General features: G+C 37.3%; 1 protein-coding gene across 1 annotated transcript; it reads left to right on the top strand.

The window, feature by feature from the left end:
- Positions 1–7,758: 7,758 nt before the first annotated feature.
- LOC131144004 (uncharacterized) lies at positions 7,759–8,778 on the top strand. Its single transcript, XM_058092370.1, has one exon. It carries the CDS (start codon positions 7,759–7,761, stop codon positions 8,776–8,778), a length of 1,020 nt encoding a protein of 339 aa, XP_057948353.1.
- The last annotated feature ends 5,508 nt before the right edge of the window (positions 8,779–14,286 follow it).

The raw sequence follows: 14,286 nt of genomic DNA on the forward strand, positions 1-14,286 counted from the left end.
ATGCTCTAAAGTTCATTGAGTATAAGGGTGGTAACAAAGCGGTATAGGTTAAGAAGAAGGACCACCAAATAATGGCTTAAGTATTCGAGGCTTTCGAAGGAGGTAGATCAGAAATTTCATGAGTCTGAAGACATGCACTCACCTTTGGCTCTGCTCAAACTCCTTCAAATACGATTAGGAATCCTTGCATGTTCATCTGCTAGCACAAAGGATGATTCTGGTCTTGGAGAGTTGGAAAAAGTGGCCTTGATGGTGTTAAATGGGAAAATCATGGAAGCTTTGGGGTTAGCTGAGAGTGGCTTGACTTCAAAGGTGGGTGATGACTATGGAATTGAAACTGAAAAGAAGAGCCTCTGGGGTGATGAAGAACCTACTGTTTCAACAACATTAGGTTCAAAAGACACAGTGGAAATGATGGAAACCTACGAAGATGATGAGGTGGAGGATGATGCAGATATCGTGCTGGGTAATAAGGGTAATCAACAAAACCAGGAAGGAACCAGGAAAAGCTATGCTCAGATAGTGAAAGGAGAAGAGGAGAAGATGATTATTCAAAATAATAAGAAAGTTCCATGGTATGAACTATTTGCTAACAACCGGAATCCCCAATGTTGTGTTCCAATATCAGCATTTGTTTCATATGGAACTAGCGCTAGATTGCAAAGCTCTGACTTATCGGCTCCTGAAAACTCTTATCTCAAATGTGTTGGGAGAGATATCAATAAACAACCACAGTGGAATAATTCTTCTCCCAATATGCAAGCAAATATAGTGTATCTCTATTTTTATACGTGCTGGAAATAATAAGAGAAATAATCAATCACACCAAGCCACAAGAACACAAGCAATTTTTTACATGGAAAACTTCCTCAATGTGAGGAAGAAAAACCACAAGACCTAGTTTAGTTAAAATCTCCACTATCAATCAAATAAAGGGTACACAAATTTTTCTCTAATCATAATTAGAGGATACAAATATCTCTCATCAAGATATCTACAATCTTGGCAAATACAAAGAGAATTGGAGAGAATATACCAAATTTTTGGTTATTTTTTACGGGAAAAAACCCCAACTCCCGAGCTAAAAATCCGATCTCCACCATTCATATTGTATCTCCTTAAGTCGTGAACCTCTCCTACAAATTTTAGCTCGATCGGACCACAGAAAAAACGGGATCGGAGTCTTGATGAAATCTGGTAGCATGAGAAAAATCACATTTTTCTCTCTTTTTTTTTAGAAGTGACGGCTCCTCTCTTCTCCTCTCTCTTTTTATAACTTCCTTTAGGTTTTTTATACTAAAAGGGCTGGGGTTTGGACTTTTAATAAAGCCCACTTGGGCTTTCCTCCACATGGAAGGAAATAACCCAAAAAATGTCCCCCTTTCCAACTATATTGAGGGAATCGTAATCCCGGCAATCGAACAACAAACTTCAAACTTCTCCTTTGGTAGTGTCTTTGTAAACATATCTGAACCATTATCATCAGTGTGAACCTTCTCAAGTTCCAATAACTTATCGTTCAACGCATCTCTGATCCAATGGTATCGTACATCAATGTGCTTCAATCTTGCATGGAAACTAGAATTCTTAACAAGATGAATAGCACTCTGGCTATCACAAAACAACACATGCCTCTGCTGCTCGAAACCAAGTTCTCTCAAGAACTTCTTTGCCCATAACAACTCTTTAGTCGCTTCTGTTGTTGCAATGAACTCTGCCTCTGTCGTAGAAAGAGCAATGCACTTCTGAAGTCTCGATTGCCAAGCTATAGCCCTACCTACAAAAGTTATCAAATAGCACGAAGTACTCTTACAAGTGTCCACATCCCTAGCTATATTTGCATTTGTGTAGCCAACTAACAATGGTTGTCCATTTCCCAAACCAAGTCTCAAATTGGAAGTGCCTCGAAGATACCTCATGATCCACTTCACTGCATTCCAGTGCTCTCTTCCCGGATTTGACAAGAACCGGCTAACTACACCAACTGCATAGGTTATATCTGGTCTTGTGCAAACCATTGCATACATCAAACTTCCTACTACTGAGGCGTAAGGAACTCTTTCCATGTCTTTCTTTTCCTTATCTGTAGAAGGACATTCCTTTGTACTTAGTCTAAAGTGGGTAGCAAGAGGAGAGCTAACCACTTTATCTTTGTCCATATTGAACCTCTGAAGCACTTTCTCAATGTACTCCTCTTGTGACAAATATAATTTCTTGGCACTCCTGTCACGACTGATTCTTATGCCAAGAATTTTCTTTACTGGCCCCAAATCCTTCATAGCAAATGACTTACTCAATTGCTTCTTCAACTGGTCAATCTTTGAAGCATTCCTGCCAACAATTAGCATGTCATCCACATAAAGCAATAAGAAAATAAAATTATCATCAGAGAATTTCTGAACAAATACACAATGATCTGAAGTTATCTTCTTGTAGCCTTGCTCCCCCATAACAGATTCAAACTTTTTATACCACTGTCTCGGTGCTTGTTTCAAACCATATAGGCTTTTCTTCAGCTTGCACACATAATCCTCTTTCCCTTTCACTCTGAAACCCTCTGGCTGCTTCATATAAATCTCTTCCTCCAAATCACCATGAAGGAAGACAGTTTTCACATCCATCTGCTTAACTTCCAAGTCAAGACTAGCTTCTAAACCAAGTAATGTACGGATCGATGACATCTTTACAATTGGAGAGAAGATCTCATCAAAATCAATACCTTTTCTCTAACCGAACCCTTTTACAACCAATCTAGCTTTGTACCATTGTCGTGAAGAGAACTCATTTGGCTTCTTCTTATAAATCCACTTGTTCTCTAAAGCTCTTTTTCCTTTAGGCAGCTTCACTAACTCAAAGGTGTGGTTATCATACAATGACTGCATCTCATCTTGCATGGCCTTAACCCACTTTGTCTTGTGTTCATCTTCCATGGCTTCTGCAAAACACTGGGGCTCTTCCCCGTCAGTCAATAACACATATTGTTCTACTGAATACCGAGTGGAAGGATGTCAGTCTCTAGCTAACCTCTTGGATGGAATCTCTAGTGGAATCTCTGACACTGTCAACTGCTCATCAATCTTAACATCTCCCTAAACCTGTAAAGGAGCATCCATATCACCTCTACCCTAGTGGTCATCCTGAACATCATTCTTAACTTAAGATGAAAAATTCTTCAAAGGAACTGGATCCACATCAATCAAACTGTCACCCTATTGAGACATAGATTTCTTTACCTTCTTAATATCTTGAATCGTCTGATCTTCTACAAACACGACATCTCTGCTTCTCAAAATTTCCTTCTCAATTGGATCATAAAGCTTGTATCCAAATTCATCTTGACCATAGCCAAAGAATATACACTGTCGCGTTTTCTCATCAAGTTTGAACCTTTCATCTTTTGGAATATGCACAAATGCTTTGCACCAAAAAACACGCAAATGATTATAGGAAACATCCTTACTTGTCCAAACTCAATCTGACACATCAAACTATAAATGAACATAGGGTGTAGGATTCAACATATGAACAACAATGCTCAATGCCTCCCCCCAAAAGGATTTTGGCAACCGGACTTATGAAAGCAAACATCTCACTCTCTCAAGCAGTGTTCTGTCCGTCCTTTCTGCTATGTCATTCAATTGAGGAGTTTTCGGAGTAGTCTTTTGATACTGAATACCCTGCTGTCTACAATACTCATCAAATGGACTAGAATACTCTCCACCGTTGTCAGTCCGGATGCACCTCAGTTTCTTCCTAGTATGTCTCTCAACTAGGGCTTGAAATTTCTTGAACTTAGCCAACATTGAACTTAGCCAACACTTGGTCTTTTGACTTCAAGATATATACCCACAACTTCCTTGAATGATCATCTATGAAGGTCACAAAGTATCTGGAGCCACCATGTGTTCTCGTCTTCATAGGGCCACACACATCCGAATGTACTAAATCCAGTATCTCTAACTTTCTCGAATGAGGGGAATTCTTGAAGGAAACTTTGCTCTGGTTCCCTGACAAACAATGAGTACACCTTTTTAGAAGTGTACTTTTCAGTTCACATAGTAGACTTTTCTTCCCTAGTAGAGCTAATCCTTTCTCACTCATATGAGCCAGTCACTTGTGCCACAACTCTGTTGTACCATTATCCTCCATCGCATTAACTATGTCATCGTAGATCTTTGCTTGCAGAATGTACAATGTAGAGTGCTTCATGCCACGAGCCACAACCATAGCACCCCTAGTGAGCTTCCACTGGCCATTAATGAAAGTGTTGCAGTACCCTTCGTCATCAAGTTTACCTGCTGAAATCAAATTCAAACGAATGTTAGGAATATGCTTCACATCTCTAAGAACTAAACTCGTTCCATTATTTGTCTTCAAATACACATCCCCAATTCCAATGACTTTAACCAAGCCATCATTTCCCATCTTTACTATTCCAAAGTCACCAGATCTATAAGACGTAAAGAATTCCTTCCGAGATGTAGCATGAATGGAGGCGCCACTTTCAATCACCCAACTAGTCTCATGATATGCAACATTTATCATCTCATCATCATAAACAATGAGGAATTCTGCAGGAGTGGTAGTAGCAACTCTATCATCACCATCTTTGTCATCTCCATTCTTCGTTTCCTTCCCTTTCTCATTCTTGTTTCCTTTCTTCAATTGCCTGCAATATTTCTTGATGTGTCCCTCTTTCCCACAATGATGACACTCAACATTTGCAAACTTGTTGGACTTGCTTCTACTCTTATCTCTGTTCTTCGGACCTCTGCTCTTACTTCTCCCCCTTTTTTCTATAACCAAGATCTCTGACTGTGAAGAGGACCCCTGTGTTTTTCTTCTCATCTTTTCATTTAGCAAACAGCTCTTGGCCATATCCATGGTGATTACACCTTCTAGAGCGAAGTTAGACAATGAAGTTCTGAGCGTCTCCCACGAGTCCGGTAATGAACCAAGCAACCATAACCCTTGTATCTCATCATCAAACTTAATACCCATTCCATCCAACTGATTAATAATTCCTTGGAATGTATTCAAGTGATTAGATAAAGGAGTCCCATCTTGGTACCTCAAAGCCATCATTTGTTCAATCAGAAACAACTTATTATTTCCAGTCTTTCTAGCATATAACTGTTCAAGCTTATTCCATAGAGAACGTGCATTTTTTTCTCCACTAATATGATTCAAAACATTATCATCTACTCATTGCCTGATATACCCACACACCTGTCGATGTAACAAAGTTCATTCCACATCAGACTCTTTTTTTGGTTTTTTAGCACTAAATACCGGTAGGTAATAATCTTTAACATAAAGAAGATCCTCCATTTTTCCTTTCCATAGGTGATAATTTAAACCATTAAGATTAATCATTCTACTAGTATTTGCTTCCATAACTCAAACTGTCAACTTGACAATCTGTGAACCTGGCTCTAATACCACTTTGTTGGGAGAGATACCAATAAACAACCAAAGCGGAATAATTTTTTTCCCTATATGCAAGAAAATATAGTATATCTCTACTTTTATACGTGCTGGAAATAATAAGAGGAATAATCAATCACACCAAGCCACAAGAACACAAACAATTTTTTACATGGAAAACTTCCCCAGTGTGAGGAAGAAAAATCACGGGACCTAATCCAGTTAAAATCTCCACCATCAATCAAATAAAGGGTACACAAAGTCTTATCTAATCATAATTAGAGGATACAAATATCTCTCATCAATATATCTACAATCTTGGCAAATATAAAGAGAATTGCAGAGAATATACCAAATTCGCGGTTACTGTTTATGGGCAAAAACTCTAACTCCCGAGCTCCAAATCCGATCTCCACCGTTCAGATTGTAGCTCATTGAGTCATGAACCTCTCCTCCAAATTTCAATTCAATCGGACCACAAACGAAGCGGGATCGAAGTCTTGATGAAATCTGAACAGCATGAGAAAAATCACGTTTTTCTCTCTTTCTTTTGAGAAGTGACGGCTCCTCTCTTCTCCCCTATCTTTTTATAACTTCGTTTAAGTTTTTCACACTAAAAGGGCTCGGCTTTGGGCTTTTAATAAAGCCCACTTGGGCTTTCCTCACATGGAAGGAAATAACCCAACAAAATGCCTTGTTGGTTATTTTGTAGGTGAGTTCACAGGTAAGGCATTTTTTAACAATCTGGTAAACAGAGGAAGGTTAAAGTCAATTATGTTAGCCATAACGAAGGTTGGATTGTGTTTAAATTATTGACTGAGGAGGACCTTGATAGTGTATTGCAGAAGGGTCCATATGTAATTTGTGGAAGGACTTTGTTGCTGAAGAAAATGCCAAAAAGATTTCAGTTTGACCCTGAACATAGGACTTCTCTTCCTGTTTCGGTTCAACTCAAGAATCTACCAATTGAAATGTGGACACCTTCGGCCTTGGGGAGAACTTGTTCTGAACTTAGGAGACCTTTGTGCGCAGACAAGTTAACTGCTCATTGTGCTAGGGTGTCCTTTGCCAGGGTTTTAGTGGAGGTTGATGTGGCAAAAAAGGTGAAGCACTGTGTTAAAGTATGGTTACCTAATGAGGAGGAGATGATCCAAGAGGTTTACTATGAAAATCTCCCCAGATATTGTTCTTTCTGCAAGGTGGTTGGCCATTCAGTCAACTTTTGTAGCAGCAGCAAGAAGGAGGGTGCAAATGTTAAGAAAATGTATGTAGTTAAGAGTGATAGCAAAGGGTCCCTGATAATCCCAATGTGACAGTAGCAGAGAAAGAGAATCAAATTAGGAGTGAGGAAAAGAAAATGTCTCCTGAAGGGTTGAGAATAGAAGAGGATCTGATTCAGGGGCAGTCACAATTGCCCTCTTAATCTGGTGAATGCTCTATCAAACTAGGGGATGGAAATGAGGATATCCATGATATTGAACAGGGAGCTGATAATGAAAAGTTGAGTGAAGTGGAAGGGCAGGCTCTTATTCCATCTACTTCAGTAATTGATCCGGGCGTGGCTGGAGTAGGTCCTTCATGCTTGGCACAGATGGTTGAGAAAGTAAATCCTCAAGAACTAAAGGATCAGAGTCTGGAGAAGAGGAATGAGGAAACTGGGGAGAGCCCTGAAAGTGTACTTGCTGAAAGGTTTCACTTAAAACCTGGTTCTGGTAAATCTGGTGAGTACTTCATCAGGCTGGGGGGTGACAGTAACACTGTGAAATACCTTTTGATCTCTAATGCTGAGATGAGTAATGAAGGTGAGAGTTCTCAAAGGGGTAATACTCTGGAAGGAAAAGATAACGAGTGCTACAATGTTTTAACTCAAGCAGTAAAGTTAAAAGGAGAGAAAGGGGTGATATGCGCATTACCAGCTACTGGTGGTGCATCTACTGGTGCTGCTTAGAAGGCATCTAATCAAAAGTTAAAAAACCAAAATGAGGAGTTCACTCAGGTAAAGAGTAAGAAGGCAACAAAGAAAGGGGTGGTTGCAAACCAAGCTAACAGGAAGAGAGGGCCATGCCCTCTGCCTGCACCACAAAGATCACAGCTTGGAATATCAGGGGTTTTAACAGACCCCTGAAGCAAAATGGGGTCTCAGATCTCATGAAGAAAAATAAAGTGGATGTCATGTGTATTATGGAAACTAAGCTCTCTTCTGAAAATCTGGAGAAGCTAATGAATTAGAAGTTCGGACTTTGGAAGCAGGCCAACAACTTTGAACATCACAGAGCTGGTAGGATCCTAGTGTTGTGGAACCCTCACAATGTGCATCTTCAAGTAGTGGAAATGAATGCTCAGGTAATTCACTGCCATGTTGTTTGTTCGATTACAGCTAACAGTTTTGCCTTAAGTTTTGTTTATGGATTTAATACAATTGTATTGAGGAGACCACTCTGGGAAAATCTTATTCAGTACAGTCTGCAGACAAATTCCCCTTGGCTGGCTATGGGGGATTTTAATTGTGTTCTTAAAGCTGATGCGAAACAGAATGGGGTCCCTGTAACAAATTATGATATTAAGGACATTAATGAATGTTTTTGTGATGCTGGCCTCTCAGATCTAAATTCTTCTAGTTGCTACCTCACATGGACAAATGGAAATGCTTGGTGCAAACTTGATAGAGTTGTGGTGAATCTGAATTGGATTAATGCTGGTTTTGTAGTACACACAAAATTCCATTTCCCTGGATTACTGTCGGATCATTCCTCTTGCAATGTATCTTTGTTTAAGGAAGAAAATTATGGTAAAAGACCATTCAAATTTTTCAATATGTGGGTGAACCATAGTAAATTCCAGGAGGTAGTAAGGAAAGGGTGGGATCTTGATGTTCAGGGTCACATTCCGTTCAGAATTGTTAAAAAATTGCAGGCTCTGAAACAACCATTGAGAGATCTGAATGCTCTTCATTTCTCTCACATCACAGCCAGGGCAGATAAAGTTGTGGAGGAAGTTATGGAAATTCAAAAACTTCTTCATAATGCAACTGTGTATGTGGAATTACAAAGGAAACTTATATTGAAGAAAGATGAGGCTAACAAAATTGTTGAGGAAAACAAACTATTTTTGGCTCAATTAGCGAAGGCCAAATACCTTAGAGATTCTGATAAAAGCACCTCCTTCTTCCATGCTCTTATGCGAAGGAAGGTTAACAGAAACCATATCACAGTAGTTAAAAAAAGTAATGGGGATAGAACAGTCTCTCAACAGCAGATGGTGGGGCAATTCTTGGATTTCTATAAAAAACTTCTGGGTGAGGAAATGATCACTGAATCAGTTGATCCACAGGTGGTTGCCAAGGAAAATTAATTAGTGAAAGCCAGGCTGCTCATATGATTGTACCTATTTTAGAGGAGGAGATCAAGGTTGCTGTGTTCAGTATAGGGGATTTGAAGTCTCCAGGCTCTGATGGCTTTTCAGCATGATTCCTTAAGAAGTCTGGGAGTATAATAAGTTTTAGCTTTGGTGTATTCCCAAGAGGAGGGTACATTGGGTATTTAAAGAATTATCGCCTAGGTCAATCAGTTTAAAAACAGTATTACTCAATCTAGGGTTTGTCCATGCAATTATGAACTCAATCATTTACAATAGTAAAATATAAACATTCATGTGGTGGAATTTGAAATGCGGAAATTAAAAGCATACACAAGAAATGTTATCGGGGTTCGGCCAACTGTGCCTACGTCCTCGCCTTGGCTACACCAGCACAAGGATTTCACTAATACTCACTTAACGGGTGGAGCGGCACCGGTTACAACCAGTTCAATTTAATGGGCTGACCTTAACTAACACGCCTTACCAAGATGGCGCACCTAACTTTCTTAATCGGGTTTAAGTCAGTCCGGGACTATTCTACAGGGTTAGTCTCCCTCTTCAGGCCCACGCCTGGAATACAATCAATATAAAATTTGCGTACAAATAAACGCTTCTTATAAAAGCAGATATGTTCCACTATGCACAATATAATCAATGCACCTCAATGATGTAAGAACTATAAGCTCGGTGCTATACGTGTGCAATCAACACTCAAGGATGTATAATCTCAAATATGCGCAGAGTGTTATAACAAGCTAATCTTTGAAAGCAAAGTATATTAAATCTCAATATCATATTAGTGTTTCAAAGATACTAGCAATGATATTCAAACGAACTTAAAAAAATATTTTCTTAAATGTATCTAGCACAAGAGTTATTTGAAATCTAGTTTTGTAAAATATTTTGCACACAAAAATAAAGGTATAGGAATCTTGCAAGACAATGCAAAGATCCTTAAGCTTCTGAGTTTATCCCAACACAAGATTTTATCAATAAAAAATCTGTGGGATAAACTATGCTAAACTCCCCAAAATCAATATCAAATATTCAAGCAAGACAATGGGAGTATTACCAATACCTAATAAGCACTAGTACACAAAATATACTCACAACACTTGCAAGATCAAGAAGGATGATGTGTGTAAGTGTTTTGGAGTATTATAGGCTAAAGAAGGATTTTTGGATTTGAGAGAGTTTGGCCCTAATCAATTTTACTAATACTTACTAATCTAAGTAAATGAACATGTATATATAGGCAAGAGGAAATTTTTGACCGTTAGGGACTCAATGGGGATAATTAAATTTGTTTTAAAAGCCATTAAGAAAATTAACTCAGTTTATCCCATTTAATTTTCGGTAAAAATTAATTTTACCAAAGAGATTCAAGTGGCTAAATCGAGGTTCGGTCACCCAAATAGACTGAGTTTTGAAAAGCAATTTAAATGGTTTGGTCGCCCGAGTCTAGGTTTGGTAGCCCGAACAAAAGTCAGAGACATTTGTTTGGAGTTTCGGTTGCCCGATCAGTGGGTAGGTAGCCCGAACTCAGAGGTTCGGTCACCCAAGCCTATTTTGAACTGTTTCCTCGGCAGCCCGAGTTGGTGAGGGGTCCCTTTCAGAGAGTTCGGGTACCCGGGGAAGATATGTTTAAAATAGGTTTAGTCGCCCGAGAGTTTGGTCAAATGTTGACTTTTTAACAGTCCGGGCACTCGAGGTGATTTGTTTACTTGGGGTTTGGTCTCCTAACCTCTCTTAATTTTTTCAATTTTAGCCCAATTTCTCTTCAATTAATTCCCCATATATTATAAGTGATATTAGGGACTGTTTGTGCATTTGATCAGGAACTTAAGATATTTCTATCCTACCAAAAAAATTTGGCATTGGTCGACCTTCAGTTGACTTAAGGGTGTTCACTAAGGTCTCTTTAAGGTCTTGAACTTATAAGTTCCTACATGCATGCAATGCAAATTATTACAGACCTTTGCCTTATGTTACTATTACAGACCCGAATAAGGCAATAATATAAAGTACAATAATGAGAATACTTTAGGGTCTTTGTTTTTCTTCAAGTCTTCATGTGCCATCAACTGATTTCGCCAATATGAACCTGCACACAAACTTGGAAAACATTAAATACCAAGAGTATTTGTCATTATCAAAACTGGGAATGACCCATAGGGTCAACAATCTCTCCCTTTTTTATGATGACAAATACACTATGCAAAATTTGGGTATAGCCTTGAAAGACTCCCCCTAACAATATGCAAAATGTTAAAGATTTGTCAATGCAAACATTTTTTTAATTTTTCGAGTACCCAATTTTTGCCTCTTCTTCCCCTTTTGGCAATAGTAAAAAGGGTTATAAATATAAAGCATATAAACAAGACATTTGAGTAAGAATCATTTAAATACATGATAAGATTGGGTAAGTTTTTAGAAATTTCAGCAACATGCAATTTGAAAATAGAGCATTTTCCCAAAAATACCTATATAGAAATGACCTGATTGAGTTTTAAATTTACAATATATCCACAATAACTTATTCAAACAGTTCGGTATGATTAAGACGTATTACTTTCAACATCCAAAAGGATAATAATATAACCATACAATGCACAATGAATGACAAAATATGAAATATAGCAATTACGCATACAAACAATATAACTGGTCATTTAAAGATTTAAATGATATGAAAACTAAATTAAACCATAAATATACACGAACCATGGCAATTGAAACATATCATAAGACTCGTGAAAGATTTGAGTAAGTTTGAGCATAAAACAGTCTAACTAGTTCGTATGCATTTTTATGTGGAGTTACCAAACTAGTTATGCAATTTTATAACATAGATATGTATATAATAATAAATATATCCCCCTTTGATATTTGCAAAAAGTATTGGGGGTGCTCACTGAAAAAAAAATTAATTTAAAACAAGCAAGTACAAATTTTTTTTTGGTTTGTTAATTAAGCACACAAACTGAAAATATAACCAGAAAACCACAACCATAATGATCCTAAAAATTTATCAATCACATGCAAGATCATATGACAAACACAAAGAACATGTGGCTAAGTACTATACTTTTTAATTAAAATATTCAATAAGGTTATCACAGTCGAGCACGTGCCACAGTGAATAACAAACTGATCTAGGCCAAAATTGCTGGTGAGCATAACAGGGTAGATATTTAAATTTAGATGCTCCCCCCATCAATTTGAACCATAGCTTAGATGAAATAAATTACTTATGCTTTGCAAGGGATTGATTTTATTGAATATGCCAAAGTATAAGTGACCACACAATCCATTCTTCAACAACTATACTAGATATTTATTAACAATATTTATCTCTAATTAGTACAGTCATCCTTATAGACAACAAGTGCATCGGAAATGGATATTAAGGCATTGTAAGCAATTCATGACCTAAGAACATTCCATATCAAATCATAGAACTTTAAATGCAGGATACAATGTTCAAGGATACTAGAAGAGCCTTAATATTTTAAAAAGCGAAGTGATGCATTTGATTCTTTTATGTTCTTTCTATAGAGATGGAGCTGAGCTCTTCTAAATATTCTTGATGATTATGCAAAGATGAAATTTAATTATCTATTTGAGTTTTCACTCATCCTTTCAAAAATATTTTAACATTAATTTTATCATAATCATCTATGTACAAGGTTTTACTTTTGGAAAAATTCCAGTCAAAATTTCGGCAGCATGCCGTCCGTAAATCAGACATTTTCCCATAAGACCTATACCTGATAGGTTCAAATAGGCAATTTATATTTCAATTCAAGGCACACGAGAACCTATATCCACTACTAGCATGCATTTCTCATCAACTGCATCCGCCATGCAGGAGGTATTCTAGACTAAGCATGCATTCCAATAGTATAATCAACACAAGATATTCAATATAGCTTAATAGAAGTTCGAGCTAGGAGAAGACATAACATTTTAATCATTTATGGAATCATGGATAGTGCGGCAATGTTGTACACATATATGTATAGAGGCATAAGCGATATAAAAATATGAGAGCATTCAAATTTATATATATGAAGAATAAAAGCTACCCATGTAACGACCCAAAAAAAAAAATATTAATTAAAAAAAATTATTATTATTAATTAATTATTATTAAGAAAATTAATTAAATTAAAAAATTTTTAGGATTTTGGGTATATATATGTATATAAAAGTATATATATAAGTATATATAAAAGTAAGGATAAAGGAAAGAAAAAAAAAAAGGGAAACTTAATTCTTAAGTTTCCTGGAGCAAAGGAAAGCAGAAAGAAAAAGAAAAAAAAAAAAGACTCCTCCCACGCGCAGAACAGCAAGGAAAGAAAGAAAGAAAGAAAAGAAAAAAAAAAAATTCTCTTAGCTCACGCTCAACACTCCTCTTCTTTCTACAATTTTGCGTTGGATTCTCGCCCAATTGGAAATCCGAAAATACCACTAGACTCCATTCTCCGCCACCGACATATCTACAGAAGTGGATTTGTCGTAAGAGTAACGTGGACATATCTCCTGGGGTAAGCCAAATTCTCATTTTTGTCTCAATTTTTCTCAAATTTTAAGCCAAATGAGCGATCGGAAACCAACATGAGAATCTAGGGATGATTCTCTACAAATCTAGCGGAGCGAATTTCTCGTGGGGTCGTTGTGGAAATAGCCCCAAATCTAGGGATGGTATTTAATTATTGTAAATTAAGAAAGGTAAAAATAATATTTTATTGGGGTTGATTTTATTGAATCAGGGCTCGGGTGAGCGCTGCGGGTATAATTTTGGAAACCCTGCAGGCGTGGTTCAGGAAATCAAATAAGAGGGAATAAAATTATATCAGTATTTTATTAAGGTGAACCAATTATTTATGATCGTATAAAATTTATTAGTTATTTATATGATTTTTAGAGCCGTCTGAGTACTGGAAAATGATGATTTTGTTTAAGGTTTATATTTGGGATAATTGCGTATGATATTAAATTCGTATGACATGAGAACAATTTTTCTTAATAAATTGATGATGAATTACTGTGGTATTTGGGTTTGCATGTGGGGGTGTTTGAAATGATTATGACATGATGAATGAATTGTTATGTTTGACTCCTGTGTGAAAATGTATTGATTTGTTAGGATACTGTGTGGGAAATGAATTGATCTGTTGGATTCCTGTGTGTGAACTAACTAGTGTGGTTATTCGTATGCATCTCAATATAATGTTGGCATGAGGAGGTTGTTATATTGCCTAAATATAAATCATAATATGACGTAGGTAGGTTGAGGAGCTCGTCATACTGTAATTTATATGAGGTAGGACATTGGCAGGTCGAGGAGCTTGTCCTTTTGATGTATGATGGGTAGGTCATGGGGATTGGATACTAGTGAATAGTGGTGTCTGTATGGGCCACTTGTTTCGGAAGCTAGAGTGGTGCCTGTATGGGCCACATTATATCCTGTGTGGATAATGGTGCATGTGTGGGCCA

Source organism: Malania oleifera, chromosome 1 (genome assembly GCF_029873635.1).
Source record: "Malania oleifera isolate guangnan ecotype guangnan chromosome 1, ASM2987363v1, whole genome shotgun sequence".
In the NCBI taxonomy this organism is placed as follows: Eukaryota; Viridiplantae; Streptophyta; class Magnoliopsida; order Santalales; family Ximeniaceae; genus Malania; species Malania oleifera.